We start from the raw sequence: 16,175 nt of genomic DNA on the forward strand, positions 1-16,175 counted from the left end.
TGATGTTTACACTTTCTCAATAAAAACACAGAAGTAAAAACACAGAACTGGTGTGTGTGTGTGTTTTTTGTCTTTATCTGTCACGTTTTGTTGTCATCTGTAAATGGCAGCAACTGCCACCAAAATTCACATGCACATTTCTATTCTTGTTCACTTCAACCAGTGACAGAATAAAAAAATATTATGATCATTTTATATTTTTACAGATTGAAGTGTTTCAATTCAGTGTTCCACAAAATTGCAGATTAGATGAAAAAGATTTCAGTCTGTTCAAGTTAAAGATCAAATGTTATGACTATTGAGTAGTTTTAAAAGGAGTATGTGTAATTTTTCCGCATGAGTCTTTAGGGGCATTATGATAAATGCAACAATAAACACTTCTCCTTCTGCTGTCTGTAGCTACAACAGCCATGGCGACCTCTGGAGTAGTGCCACCTCCCATGTAATACAATTTAATGATAACTAGACCTACGATTATATTTAAAACATACTGTTGGGCGTTAAGAACACATTTATCCGCAAGTTTTTGAAATGTATAATAACATTCATACTTAATGAAAAACGGTCTAAATCTGACAGTGTCCCTTTAACATATTAACTAATTAAATGCCAAATATATATTTTTACATTTTTTGAGAGTCCATGCATTAAATCTAATTTATTCATTTATATTTTTTTAAGTGTTTGGTTAAAGGAATGTCTAAAAATGTCTGCTATTAACGAAGTGATAATTACCTTAACTACGCACTCAGATAATCCTTTAGGTAATTAGATTCAAGAGTAATTCATTTTTAGTACTATAGAATACATTATTTTAGGCAATTAAGTACTAAAAAAGTACTAAAGTAATCAATTACAAAAGTATGAGTAAAGTGTCTGGGATTGAATGGGTTAATTACACAAAGTAATTGATTGCTTCAGTACTTACAGTGAGTAATACATTACTTTATTACATCTTTTAGCATCAGACATTTTTACACCCTCCTTTAGCCAATAGTTAAAAAAATACACAAATAAGTACCAGGGAATTTCATTTCAGCCAAATTTAGGCTGAAAATTTAAATATTTGGTCAAGATATAACCTTCTAGAGGAACTCTGTTAAGACAAAGTGGGATTATAGCTTGTCAAAGCTTTTATTCTGATGGACAATCATACATCATCAAATTGAGCAGTGAAATGTAATATGGAAAAACAAATACAATATCAATCATTTAACTCAAACACCAAAATCGAATTTGTTTTTTTTTTTCATTAGGACAACATGTTTGCAATATGCACGTTTTTCCTGAAAGGCACTTTTTCGGTCATGAAGATTTGTAAAAGAGGAGCATGTGACGATGCACTTTAGTTTATTACTTTAACCTGCATAATTTATTGAGCTAAAATGCAAGAAGTATAGTCCCCCTTTCAAAAGGCTCTTTTGAAAGGCATTTTTTTTTAATCACACATTTTTTTTGTAAATATTGTAGCAAAAACATGTGTATTGTTGCTTCCACTGTTGCAGTTCTAGCATCCCAGCAAGTGTATGTGTATGTATGTGTGTGTGTGTGTGTGTGTGTGTGTGTGTGGGGGGGGGGGGGGGGGGGGGGGTCACTAAGCAGTAGACGATACAACTGGTCTTTTGCTGGTGTGTAACACCAGCTGGGGGGCAAACAGGGTGGCTTCAAGGCAGGCCATAACATTGTTTCCTATAAAAGTATTGTTGAGGCATATTGGGGCACCTTGGTACCAAGGTACTAAGTTGAAGTTGGGTGAGGAGCTTAATTAGGTTAGGTCAATACAATTTTGACTGAAAAAAGTAGCGCTTTGCTGGTATCTAGCTAAATGTGGAACACTAATTTATAAAGCTCAATAAACATGTTTTTTAGATACAAATGTATCTAAAATGTACTGTAGCCGTCTCAGTATGTCAACTATTAGGTGTAATTAGATGACAGAGGTGTACCTAATGTTGTGGTCCGACAGCATGGAAACAGTGTTGTTGTTTGTGTCTTTTTTCTGTTGTTTGCATTGTCATTGTAATGGAGAACTGGATGTGGGAATCATTATCCTGGACTCCATGCTTCTGATGAGAGGCACTGCAAAAACACATAATATCGAAGCGTAAAGGGAAGCAGAGCCGCAGTTTGCCGATGAAGTGCTGCCTATGCAAAGGAAAACGCAAGCAAGGATTTTATTCTGTTGTGTAGTAGTGCTTTGATGATGGTCATCATGGTAACATTAGCTCACTTGGGGCATTTTTACGAAACTTTTACGTTCGATGCAGAGACATTGGCAGCGATACTGGCAGTGAATGCAAAGCTGCAAGCCTACCTGTGTAGTACACGTTGGCGTCCCATCCCTCCTTGCGCCACGCAGAGTTCCTTGTTTCTTCACGAGACTGAAGACTTTCATATGCTGTGACATAAGCACAAACCAAGAATCATAAATGATACCACCTTGAGTAGCCTGCTAACACACCAACAAATTCATGAAAAAGGCTGTGAGGGCCCAAGAGTAAAAACAGTAGTCTGATCATCTTCAGGGATTTAGTGCCTGCTAACCAAAAAAATCCAAAAATAAGAACGTTCCATCATTTTTTCCTTAATCATTATAAGTTTCATGTGAAAAAAGAATAATGCATGCAGAAAAAGAAAATTACGGTTCAATTGTTTCTAAGGAAACAGGGAGTAGCCTGCTCATCAACATCAGGGTCGGCGCTACATGGTGGCCAAGGATGGTTGAAGCCACCCCTTGTCACCCTTTTTGGCCACACCCACACCTTGGGGAATTTTTTTCTACATTTGTGACTTTTCTGACATTTTACATGCATTCAAAACTTCCCATCCCATGATAACTGTTATTTCTTTATATTAACTGCATATCTAATAATCAATGATAAAAATAAGAATTATTTATACATACACTTAAACAGTCTATATATTAATTAAAATATAACGAATTATATTAAATGATAACATGTTAATAACTAAATTATTTTACATATTTTAAGAATAAACTGCAATTCATTCATTACAAATCCTTTCATGATAGCCTGACTATGCATGTCACCCCGAACTGAGGTGTTGTGATTCCCTGGCCACCAAATAGAAAAAAAAACAAAAAAAAAACACTGGTTTCATCCATGACTAACATCCCAACATAAAAAAAATTACAGCATATACATATTTCCGGAATCATATTTAGAAATGTATGTATGTGTATTTTTAGACAAGCAGTTCAATAAGATACTGCAGGCAACAAAGACCAAAGAAAACAACTTTACTCATTATTAACCATAAATTGTTAATTCTGCTTGATATGCACTATATTTGGATGGCAGCAAAGCGTCGCTAAGGGAGCAGTAAGGTTGGGTAAAAAAAACAAAAAACATACTGTTCCTTCCCCGTAAGTAAAGCATTGTCAGAAGTATGAGCTGTCTTCCTCATTACAGTTTCGCGCTCACCCCATAAGTGATGGACGACGTACAGGTCGCCGATCTGCGAGAAGAAGCCACCTACGGCCTCGTCGTTCTCCTGCCGGTGTTTGATGGCTCTCGCCCTGGTTATGACACATATGAAGGCCAAATGGTGGTCGTGGAGCAGGAGGCTTGGTTTGCGCAAGGTGGGCGGGGCTTACCAGTGGTTGCCCCATTCGATCATGGACCCTGGCTAAAAGCAGAAGAAGCGTTAGTGACTCACCCAACTTTTGTGCTCATGACTCATCCGTGGAAATGTATGGGATAAATACATGGCATTTAACATAAATTCATGGGAGCTAGTTGAAAATATCACATGACCAAACTCAGAATACAGGTGAGCTGTGATTGGGCGTTACTTGAGCCATGAGCAAATGTATAACGTGATTTTTAGTCAACAGCGAGTGGCCTTGGAAGATCTCCTGAGATAGATGGAAATGTGAGGATTTTGCTGCTTAATTATGCTTGGTTAAATTACATTGTTGTGTTTAGACGAATGGGGGCACACGCAACATATTATTGTAAAGAAAATTTGGGGGTTGACTTCCTTTTAAGTAGTTAGCAGGAACTATTACGAGAACATTTTATAAACAACCCGTACGCATTCAGCCACATTTTTATGATTTAAAACATTTTCAATTTGTCGATTTTTAAAATGACAAATTAATTGAAATACAGTGAGCCCTCCTACTTCGCGGTCTCAGATATCGCGGTCTCAGTACTTTGCGTTTTTTTCCAGGAAAAATAAAAAAAATATTTCAAAATAAAAAAATCATTTAAAAAATGTGCAAAAATGTACAAAAATTGAAAAAAGCAAAAAAGTACATTATACAGTACTGTATTAATCAAAAAACAAAGTAATATTATTTAATAATTATGTTAAGAATTCTTCAAGCGTTAAGAGTTTGTGACGTTTATCTTATTTTGAAATGCATGCTTTAAATTTGTCGGGTCGCGTTGCATTTCTGTTTCCTGTTTTGCGTTCTATGTGGGTCATTCAGCTCGTTACGGTGACGTGGTGAATGACAATGTAAGCTCATATTTATAGTTTATTATCATTTATGTTGATAACGCACGCTACTGCCTATGTTTAGTAAGCGATGAATGTTTATTGTGTTTATGTGTTCGTTTGTGTAGGAATTGCATTTTATAGTTAGTAGTTGTTAGTTGTTGCTAACCCGCTAACGTCGGCTAAAAATACAGTAAATTCATAGATTAAGTGTTTGTATGTTAGTTGACTGACTTTAACATTGTTGTTGATTTAATATTCAACAGATACTACAGGATACACCATACATGAGCCAAAATAAATGTGAAGTTCAACGTGATGACTTGCGTACTCTTTCACCGGAGTCTTGGTGCAGATAACCAGTCCTGAGAACAAATTCTCAACAAACTAAGTAATATTAATTATTTAATGAATATACAATAATGTTAATAAGGATAATGTAATGTTAAATAATAGGAGAAAGGAAATAAAATACGCAAAAAATACAATACAAAAAAAAAAAAAAAAGAATTGTTTATGGTTACTGCGGCTATATTGGGGCGTACATAGAAATCTAGGAACCGATACCTTACTTCGCGGGTTTCAGACTTCGCGGAGGGTTGACAGCCCCCATTAACCGCACCAAAACCCTCCTCTTCCTAATCATGTTCACTTCTCAAGTTTTCTTACTCTCCTCAGATGTGTTTTTTGAGTTTTTCCTTCCTCTTCTGGGAAATCTCTTCAGGGGATCTCATTGAGAATTTGTGATGTTCTGAGTGATGCTATCTGTGATTTCTTTCTCACCTGTGAAGCCCTTTGAGACTGTGGTGCCTCAGGTCTATAAAAATAAATTTAACTTGATCTACCTTGAGATAGTAACTCCTCATTTCATAGATGTTGGGTCCCGGTCTGGGAAGAGGTTCATTCCAGAAACTGAACTCCAATAGCAGCTGATTTCGCCTGGAGTGCAGCATTTTTGCCCTCTCTCTACGGAATTCCAAATATTCCTGCACACAAATGAGAGTATGTGTTGACCGAAAACAAACGCCACTGTGTTGTGACGCTTTTTTTTTTTCAACTGCGCTACCTTGTTGACTTTGAGCTTGTCGAGGCATTCGGTCAGGGCAGGGTAGCCCCCCCTGTAGCGCCAAAGGTGCACTGCAGAAAAGCCATTTGAGGATTTTAAGCAGCACTGCAATAAAAACTGAAATTTTAAGACAAGACATATTTCTGTCTGTAGCCACAGCATCTTGGTGTGTAAAAATATCACAAGTGCACTGGTTTCTCTCGTACTGTCATAAAACAGGGCTGTGGTTCTCGACCTTTTTTCAGTGCAGTACCCCCTGTGAAATATGTTTTCAACAAAATACCCCTTAACCACTCCAAAGCATTTTTAGGTTAAAAAAAAAGACTTAAAACTGTATTAAACTTTAGAATCTTTCAAACTTTATTTGTATTGGTCCACAAGATAATAATCAACAAAAATTGTCCTCATTTGGATCGTAGAAGAGATGTGCTTTTAGAAAGAAAAAACGAATTATTAATACATTTTTGTCCACAAAAAATTCAACATAAAGTGCTAGACCTGTTCTCAAAAAGAAATCACTATAAATAAATATTTGTCCATAGAAAAATATTAAACTTAAAGCGTTGTATTGGATTACAGTAGAGATCTGTTCATAAAAATTAATCATTCACTTATTTATTCATAAATATTTATCCATAAATTAAAATCAACAAAAAGTGTCAGACCTGTTCTCAAGAAGAAAGAATTATATTTGCCCAATAAAAAATATTCAACATAAAGTGCGAGGCCTGTTCTCTAAGAGAATTCATCATAAATAAATATTTGTCCACAGAAAAATACTAAACATAAAGCTTCCTCTTTTGGGATTACAATAGCGATCTGATATCAAAAAGAAAAAACGTCATTATTGATCAATGTCTGTCCACAAAAATACTAAACAAAAAGTGTTAGAGCTGGTTAAACTGGGGAAAAGCTCAAATAAATCTGCACGCATTAACTTCCACCATTCCACCATTAACCATCTTCACATAAAAAAAAATGAAAAAACATCCACTTTCAATCTTCAGACAACATAATGCCACACAAGTGAAGGAAATGGCAGCCTGTTAAAATACTTTTCAGACAGTTGAGTAAATTGGAGGGTTCATAAACGAGTTATCCAGTAATACATTTATTCAATATGCCCTATCTGCACATATGCACTTGAATCCTAAATGAATAATAATGATGTAAATGGAGTAGTGTGGCATACCTGCTTGGTCCTGCTCGCCGTACCAAGTATTCCAGCTTCCTACCACCTCACATGGATAATCCTCATCCTGATGGAGCCTCTTTTGCACCTTTGCCCTAAAAAAAATCAAATTGCAATTGGGAGGCCTTCCGACTAAAACCATGCAAACGAATGAGAAAATATCAAAACTCACTCGAGATCGTTGTAAGCTTCCAGGCACTCTGGTTTCACGTTGTGAACTAAAAAATGAACCAACAGAGCTTTCATCAATACATACTGCGCAATTCACTGCCTTACAAGAACGTCTACAAGCTTAATGCGAACACACAAATCAAAAAACAAAAGTCAAAAGAATATAATCAAATCAAAAAGATCAAGTGGAGGAAAAAACGGAATTCATAATACAAACTAAATAGGATTAAACAACAGTACCTTGGGACGTAGAGTCACACTATAGTGTTGAGGGTACACCTTTAGGAGGCGTGGCCTTGGTATTATTGTATTAGCGTTGGGGTAATCTTAACTTTTGTTGTATTGTAGTTGAATGATCTCATTTTTTATGTATGCGTTTCGCAGTTTGTCCAGTTGTTCAATTGGTAACTTTACCTACATTGGATTTTGTACAGGTTGCTGGTCTCCTGCTTGGACAGAAGATTGGAGTGGGCATCTTTCCTGGGGTCCATTTTGTGCCGCAAGGAAGAGGCAGAACGGAACCAGCGTCCAATGGAAAACTTCCTGTGTGCCAGAAGAGCGTAGAAGAGATAATCTTGATTTGTATTGCAGAGGGTGGGGCTTAACATAAATAAACAGCAAGAGGAAACCATGATTTTTTTTTTTGGAAAGGATGCACATTAACAAAGAATGCTGCAAAGTTTGCTGGGAAGTGTATAGCGCAACATTGCTACAGTAAACGTGCCCCTATTTTGAATTGAGGATTATAATTTGCCACATTTTACTTGTGGTGTAAAACTACAACTCAAAGCCAAAACAACAACACACGTGAAGGAAGAGATAAGTGTCGGCTTTACCGTTGCTTTAAGGGACAAAGTTCACAAGTCCAGCAAATGATTACATCAAGTTGCCTATGGCTCGAAAAAAACATTAAATTTGATCGACATAAATGAAATCATATCGGACTGAAAACAATTATACTGAATTATAAATTCGTCGGGCTATTTTTAAAATGTACTGAATAAATGCAGTAAATATAAACAGTTATTTGGTCTCTAGAGAAACTTGACTTAAAGGTGAATATGTTCTTTTTGTTTTCTCGAATGCTGCATGGCGTCAAAACGAGTACCACCTGAGAAGTTAACTTGCTAAAACGCATGGCAGTCCATTTGTTGATTTGGCGAAAGGTAGCGGCGCTCACCTGCCAACTTGACTCCCAGCAGAAAAGCTGCACCACAGCACGTGTCCTCTGGACCGAACCGAGCCGGTCGTCGCCATGATGTTGATGACGATCCTCTAATTAGTCCCCGTGTGTGTGCGTGCGTTTGTGTGTGTGTGTGTGTGTGTGTGTGTGTGTGTGTGTGTGTGTGTGTGTGTTTTGCTTGTAATCTTACGCAGACGAGAACACGTTCGGTTAATGTTTAGTTTGTTGTTGTTGGCTGGTCGCCGGCGCGGGGGGCGGGGTTACGTGACGTAATATCGATCTAATGACGTTTTGCTTATTGATTCACACAGAATTTGAGATGAACGATTTGAGATATGCTTGCTGTGTGCGTTTTGCATTCTGAAAATGTGGCTATTTAAAACTTGACTTTAAAATTAAACATATGGCGCGGGGGCGGGGTTACTTGACGTAATATCGAGCTAATGGCGTTTTGCTTATTGATTCACACAGAATTTGAGATGAACGATTTGAGATGTGCTTGTTTTGTGCGTTTTGCATTCTGAAAATGTGGCTATTTAAAACTTGAATTTTCATATTTGACTTTGAAATTAAACAAATGGCCCGGGGGCCAGAACTGGGATGTCCAAGAGCTCGATAGCTATCCTTTAAAAGTTCTGTTTGTCGCTACATCGCTGGGCAAGAAAGTTGAACAAAGATATATTTGTATTAACAATTTTGGGACTTTTGCGCAACACCACTGATGATCTCTCACAGCACATCAGAGTGGGAATCATGCAATATGTAATATCAACAGTGGCCAGAAGCGGCGCCAAAAAACAAAGATCAAGCACAAATATATGAACTGTTAAACTAAATCATTTCCAAAACATTATTTGGGGTGCAGGCCAAGCGACCTGGTATCAGTTGATCCACGGACCGGTACCGGTCCGTGGACCGGTGGTTGGGGACCACTGGATTAGAGGGCGGGGTAACACAGTTTTTAAGGAGGTGACGTCAGGTAGGAAGGACAAGCTGTTAAAGGGGCAGGTTTGTCTTGATTGCAGATTGTTAGAATTGAGCGCGCGCCATTTTTAAGCGTGTTTGTGACGTCATTGTTGGTTGTAATATAAAGCAGCGATTAGGCCGAGTTGAAGTCTGTGTGCATCCCAATTCACACTCGGGGCATTGCATTGCTTTGAAAAAAACTGAAAGCTGCTCATCTCTGAATATTTGTGGCCTTTCCAATCGTGTCTCATGTGTTCAGGTAAGATGAATTCATTTTGCTGTCTTGCTGAGATAAGATGAATAATAACTTAAAACACGCACGCATTGGCTGGATCGAGGGAGGATATTATTGTCTTTATTGCAACGAATGTGACCAAAATTCAACATTTGACTTTCTATGACACCTCAGACAATAAAACACTGCAATAAACACAAATGCACGAATCAAATGCAAATGGAATGCAATGACATTGCATTGTGCCACAAAAACAAAAGCAAGCAAAATGTCTAAGTGTAACATAACTGATGTTGATATAATGGTATTGGGCAATGTGGTTGTATTGACAAACAAAATTCAGCCAGATAGTTGCAATTCACCATTTAGAGAATACTTGTTTAGCTAGTTTCAGCAATAGTTAATATTGTGTTTAAAATTAACAAGCTAGCTATTTTTTGATGTACATTTAATGGCTTTAAAATGCATTTTGCCATTGACTAAAAAGGTGCTCAGGTAAAGACCAATCACAGCTCACCTATTTCTGACGTCACGAGCCCAGAGTACATTTAATATCATTTTTAGTCCACAGCAAGTGGCAATTCAAGGTATAAACTGAACATGAAAAATAATATCAAATTAATTGTAGACCAAATATGAACTTTTTAATGCTAAAAAGTATCCAGTTATAGTCAGCAAATTGTATTGTTTTCCTATGGGAACTAGAGCCATTTTTTTTTTTTTTTTTAACCGAAACCCTTACCAATTTGTGTATGTATGTGTGTGTGAAATGTTATAAGAATAATGCCAAGCCCGCGTCCAAAATGGAATATGCATGTAAATGCATATTTCAAATCCAAACATCTGTTGGACATTTATTTTCAAAAATAATGTTGAAAATGGTGGTACACTCTTGGTATCAGTTTGTGGGGTTTTTGATGGATGAACTTGTTTTTGTAATGATTCCAAATACTTTTTTTGGTAGGGCATTACTTATTCCTCCATTCTCAGCAGAGTTCATATGCCATGACCAACAAGTGCTGTCGTTTGAACAGACATGCAGCAGGAAAGCATTTATTCTGCGTTGTGTTTTCGCATGTGTGTGGTTAAACTGCACTTCTTGAAATAGCTTTTATCACAAAGTGTGCAAGTAAAGGGTTTTTCTCCCGTGTGCGTCCTCATGTGCGCGACCACGTGTGCCCTTTGGGAGAAGATTTTACTGCAAACGGTGCAACTGAAAGGTTTCTCTCCAGTATGCGTTCTCATGTGTACATTTAATGAGAACCTGTGTGCAAACATATCACCGCAAATGGAGCAGCGAAAAGGTTTTTCCCCAGTGTGTTTCCGCATGTGGACGCTCAAGGAGAACTTGTGAGCAAACGCATCACCACAAACCAAGCAACAAAAAGGTTTCTCTCCTGTGTGCGTCCTCATGTGTTTAATCATGTTCGGCTTCTGAGGGAATCTTTTGCCGCAAATGGAGCAACAGAAAGGTTTTTCTCCCGTGTGCGTCTGCATGTGTGCGTTCAAACTGTGCTTGTAAGAATAGCTTTCGCCGCAAACAGAGCATGCAAAAGGTTTTTCTCCCGTGTGCGTTGCTGTGTGTGCTGTCAAAGAGACTTTCTGAGTAAACTCCTCGCCACAAATTGAACAACTAAAGGGTTTCTCTCCTGTGTGCGTCCTCATGTGTTTTTTCAAATGTTCCTTCCGGGCAAACATTTTACCGCAAACCGAACAGGCAAAACTTTTTTTACCCGTTCCAAATCTCAAATCAATCGAGTCTTTTTCATAGCGTGGGAAGCATTTGCCGTCACTTTCACAATTAGCGTCACTCCTCAAGTCTTCGCCTCTGTCGTCACTGTTCGGCAGCGGAACCAAGAGCGTGTATGTTTGTGGTCCTTCATGGCACTCTCCGCTTGTAACGCTGATATCAAGCTGTGATGATTCGGGTAGTTGGTCGTCCTCACTCTTCACAACTACCACGTTGAGCGGCAGCTCGCTGACGTCTGCCTCTTCCTCTTCTACCTTAACGCGAGAGGACTGTGGCACCTGGTCTTTCTCTTTGAGGAGAGGAGACTGTTGATCCAGGTCTGTGGGGCATAAGCAAGACAATTGCATCTTAGATAATCGCACATTAGAACTTGGCCGTTTTTTTTCCAATTTGGCTAAACAAGGGTCTAACAATGGATAGCACTAGATAGATTAAGAAATTAAGTAATTGATTACTTGGAGTAATTAAGTACTGAAGCCATAAATTACTTTTGTAATAAAATATGAATGTAATCAAATTAGTGTTAGTGATCATTTGCTGTACTTTAGTACATAAAGTAATCAATTACTTTAGTGGTTAAGTGCCTAGAATAATTTAATCTGTTAGTACTTAAAAAGTCATCTATGACTTTAGTACTTAAAGTAACCACATAATTTAGGACTTCATTACATAAAGTTTTTTTTTTGTTTTTTTTAAACTCAATGGTCTACTTAATCACCAAAGTCATTCATTACTTTAGTCCATAATTACCAAAATTAACTGATTGATTGTCTTAATACTTAAATCATTTAGGGCTGGCCATTTCAGACCTCAAATTACCCAAACATTTGACAAAAAAAGGTAAATAAGAACATGGGTTTAGAGAACATAACAATGCGGGATTGAATGCATCAACTAGAGGCACCCGATACAACTTTTTCACTTCCAATATGAAATCAATATTGCAGCCTCGAGTACCCAAATCAATATATTTTATTACAACAAGAAATTAGTGACTTGATCACGTGACACAAAGTACAACAGTTTGCAACAGTAAATGTGAGAAAATATGACCCATTATGGATAAAAATGAAGGAAAGGCGTCTGGAATTGACTTGCTTGTTTATGACTAATATCATGGATTAGGGATGTAGGCTAGATCAACTAAATCCCCCACAGTTTTTTGGGGCTGTATCGCCTAGTATTAAGATAGTTGTCGGTTAATAGAATAACCTTGCATCTCTAAATTAGAATCAAACAATATCAATTGTAAATGTAATGCAATCTCTATTGTAATTTTCACATTGATGATGTATCTACAAAATGGTAACCTACACTCCATTGTGTACACTCCATCCAACTGTAATTTATCAATAGTTAATATTAGCGATAATGTGCATGGGTCATACTGTAGTTGAATTGTGCGCAAATTTGATATGGAGTAAAGACATTGGAATAAAAACATGCAAATAATAGTGTGACGAATAAAAGTGACAGCAATCGAACTGCATGTCATGACTATCACATGTTGCTTTGTTGCCAAATTAGTCGCGAGTTAAACAACTGATTGCCTCACGAAGAAATCCACTAAACGTGGCCAGACCTTGGATGTGAGTTTTAGGGCGAACGTGGTCCAGCTGACGTCGTTGTCGCTCGTTCTCCTCTCTGGCATGACAAAGTTGTTCTTCGTACGACGCGATGGTTCTTTCGAAAAGGCCAAAGATTTCGTCGGCAGCCGCAATGAGTCGCTTCCTCACCAACTCTTTGAACATTTTCATGGTGTTTTGCGCCCCGCTCGACCGCCTTGACGCTTTCTGTCGTGTCGTTTGAAGCTGTTTGCTTCCCTTAACGGCTCGTTTGCGCATGCGTATGAAAGTAGCCATCTTGGAACGTAATCTACGGCGAGCCTTAACAGACAAAACGGACGAAGCGTTAAAGCTTTTAACTACATTTTGAAGCTACAGTATTTGGCTCCACGTAATTGGTTAATATAACGTCCAAGCTTGAAATGCGGCAATTTTGAAGACCGAAAGAAGTCATAATGTCTACAGTATCATCTTTCTTGTCACGATTACGTCATGACATTTGTGTAGTTTTGGAAGTTCATACACCAAAATACAGGCACAGTGCTTCAGTTCAATGAACATTGTGCTGCTCCTACAGGAGTGCACTTTTTGTCCACCTGGGGCAGTACAGCAGACATGCTCATTCCACATCCCTATGTCAGCTATTGTGTGCATATATATATATATATATATATATATATATATATATATATATATATATATATATATATATATATATATATATATATATATATATGATATATATATATATATATATATATATATATATATATGTATATATCAAACCTGTCTTCATGTGTTGCTGCACCCTTTGTGCTCAAATACTGTACTCATTGCTGAAAGCTGGGGCTCGCAAACGGAGGTCAATTAGTGGTGCTCAGCTGAAAAAATAAAACATGTTGAAGCTGCATTCATATAGAATACATTGACAAAAGAAATGCAATCAGGCCCAAGTTTAAATGCTTTTATATTGAGTTTTAATATTATATTGATGCTTTTAATATTATATTGATGCTTTACCCTTGCCTTTATTGCAAAGCATGTGAAAAACAAAACATTTTAGATAGGACGATTTATGAAACAAAATACCACAATAACAAATTAAATTACATGAATCCTACTCAGACATAAATACTCATTGCAGTATCTTTATAAAATGGTCAAGATAAAAAAATATTTTAAAAATATACAATATAACCACATTTTAAACCAACCTATAAATGCTGATCAGACTGAGGTTGCCTGGAGTGGTGCACTCCATTGAATCTCTACTCATCACATAATTGACCAATTCTTAACAATCGATTATAATTGACCACAAACGTGGTGGGATTTATTTATTCTTTGTTATGTTTTAGCATATGTGCAGTCAAACTGGATTTCTTCAAAAAGCTCTCATTGCAAAATGAGCAAGTTAAAGGTCTTTCATCCGCATGGGCTCGCTGATGTCTACTCATAGCCGACTTGTGTGAAAAGTTTTTTCCGCAAACCAAACATGTAAACGGTTTTTCTCCCGTGTGTCTTCTCATGTGCGCAACCAGATTTTCTTTGCGGGCAAAGCTTTCGCAACAAACTGAGCAAGCAAAAGGTTTTTCTCCCGTGTGTGTCCGCATGTGCGCATTCAAACTGTGCCTATAAGAGAGACTTTCGCCGCAGATGGAGCAGGTGAAAGGTTTTTCTCCCGTGTGCGCCGCTGAGTGCGCAATCAAAGAGACTTTGCGAGCGAATTTATCACCACAAACCAAGCAACTAAAGGGTTTTTCCCCTGTGTGCGTTCTCATGTGTTTGGTCAAGTCGGACTTATAGGAAAAATTTTTATCACAAACAGAGCACGTGAAAGGTTTTTCTCCCGTATGTGTTGCTGTGTGTGCTATCAACGTGGCCTTGTGAGCAAATTTTTCCCCACAAACTGAGCAACTGTGAGGTTTTTCCCCTGTGTGCGTTTTCATGTGCTTGTTCAAGTAATCTTTAATCAAATACACTTTGCCGCAAACTGAGCAAGTGAATGGATTTTCTGCTGTGTGCGTTACTTTGTGTACAATCAAAGCAACCTTTCCTGGAAATGTTTCCCCACAAATAGAACAGCCAAAAGGTTTTTCTTTGGTGTGCGTTTTCATGTGACGAATCCTGTCTGCCTCTGTAAAGCTTTCACCACAAACCGAGCAGATGAACTCTCGCTCAAGTGTATGAAGTTCCACATCAGACATTCCCTTTTCGACGTGTTTGTCATCACCGCCAACGCGCTGCAAAGGTTCTTCTTGTGACAGTCGTGGCAAGAACTTGTCTGCTTCTGCGCCTCCATGACGCTCTCCACTTGGACTTTGATGATGAGGCTGTGACCAGTTGGGATTTTCATCCTGGTTGTCTTCGCTCTTGACAACTACGACGTTCAGAGGCAACTGGCTGAGGTCGACCTCCTCCTCTTCCTCCTTGACGTGGAACAGCTCTGGACCATCCATTTCCATGTTAACTTTGGAGTGCTGCGCGCACGGCTGCTCCAAACTGGCGCTTACCGCCTGCAGTTTTGGGGGAGTTTCCTCTTGATGTTCTGCAGAAACACAAGCACCATAAAGGAATTAATGAATCTTCTATCTGAACGTGGAAAAAAAGATGAAGATATACATAGATATGTGTGTGTGATGCATTTTCAATTAATTATTCACTTTTTTTGACATCCATGCAATTATTATTGAACAAATTAATGTTTTACAGAGACACACAATTGCTTTTTGTTAGTTCTACAAATCATTGTAAATGATTTGTTTTGTTCTGTTTTGTTCTTTCAGGGGAAAAGCGTCGGAAATAGGAGTATGCGATGGGTATTGCGAAGAACTTTTGATATGGGCGGTGAATGTTGTTATATCAACATTACCGCGATATTTAGTTAGTTAGTAAAACCCATTGACACTGATCACCAGTTGGATCAGATAGAAGCGAAACATTCCATTAGAAAAATGCACGTCTTCGCTATATGTATATTGTAGGGTTACCACGCAATGACGATATTTTCCGGTTTAAAACGGTTCTCCTGTTCTGGGGGAGCACAGCTGACAGTTAAAGATAAATTCGGTTACAATCGCAACGTACTTGTTTGTAGGGAGGAGTAAATATACGACTTTGATTATTTTGGTGGCGTGCACTGGACCCACAGCGTGTGGACACCGACCTTGGATGTACAATTCGACAGGAGGAGAGAGAAGGTCGTCCGGTTGCCACTTGTTCTCCTCTTTCACTCGATAAAGTCGCTCTTCGTAAGACGCCATCGTCTTCGCAAACAGTCCAAATATTTAATGAAACGTTAAAGTCTTCTTGATTTTACCTCGCATTTTAGCTTTGGCATGTTATCCACCCATTGAGCTACTTCCGCATTTGCCTTCGTCTTTTTCTTCTTCTGTGGGCAACTGTCAGTAGCCTTTTTCTTCTTTGGTGGTGCTTTCGCAGCCAACATGTTACGACTGTCATCCTGAGGCGGTAAGGAAGACGACAGAAACTACGAAAAAAGGCCTTGTTCAGACTTCCAGCTAAAATCAGATTTTTAGTTCCCGTAGATTAAAAGTTAATTGTTTAACAAAGTCCGTAC

At 38.1% G+C, this 16,175-nt stretch overlaps 3 protein-coding genes across 3 annotated transcripts; all 3 read right to left on the reverse strand.

The window, feature by feature from the left end:
* Positions 1–1,115: 1,115 nt before the first annotated feature.
* On the reverse strand, positions 1,116–8,266 carry nipsnap1 (nipsnap homolog 1 (C. elegans)). The gene is made up of 10 exons (XM_088410462.1): positions 8,077–8,266; positions 7,315–7,439; positions 6,898–6,943; positions 6,726–6,820; positions 5,534–5,604; positions 5,313–5,453; positions 3,620–3,651; positions 3,447–3,541; positions 2,315–2,398; positions 1,116–2,079 (listed from the first exon to the last, which is right to left on the reverse strand). The coding sequence occupies exons 1-10, from the start codon at positions 8,151–8,153 to the stop codon at positions 2,015–2,017; spliced, it is 831 nt and encodes a 276-aa protein (XP_088266588.1). The 5' UTR covers positions 8,154–8,266; the 3' UTR covers positions 1,116–2,014.
* A 1,114-nt stretch (positions 8,267–9,380) lies between these two features.
* LOC148429075 (uncharacterized) lies at positions 9,381–12,875 on the reverse strand. Its single transcript, XM_088410326.1, has 2 exons — positions 12,613–12,875; positions 9,381–11,349 (listed from the first exon to the last, which is right to left on the reverse strand). Exons 1-2 carry the CDS (start codon positions 12,872–12,874, stop codon positions 10,334–10,336), a joined length of 1,278 nt encoding a protein of 425 aa, XP_088266452.1. The 5' UTR covers position 12,875; the 3' UTR covers positions 9,381–10,333.
* Positions 12,876–13,387: 512 nt separating this feature from the next.
* On the reverse strand, positions 13,388–15,969 carry LOC148429076 (uncharacterized). The gene is made up of 2 exons (XM_088410281.1): positions 15,762–15,969; positions 13,388–15,143 (listed from the first exon to the last, which is right to left on the reverse strand). The coding sequence occupies exons 1-2, from the start codon at positions 15,856–15,858 to the stop codon at positions 13,933–13,935; spliced, it is 1,308 nt and encodes a 435-aa protein (XP_088266407.1). The 5' UTR covers positions 15,859–15,969; the 3' UTR covers positions 13,388–13,932.
* Between the last annotated feature and the right edge of the window lie 206 nt (positions 15,970–16,175).

This window comes from Hippichthys cyanospilos, chromosome 1 (assembly GCF_059441005.1).
Source record: "Hippichthys cyanospilos isolate Australia breed blue-spotted pipefish chromosome 1, RoL_Hcya_1.0, whole genome shotgun sequence".
In the NCBI taxonomy this organism is placed as follows: Eukaryota; Metazoa; Chordata; class Actinopteri; order Syngnathiformes; family Syngnathidae; genus Hippichthys; species Hippichthys cyanospilos.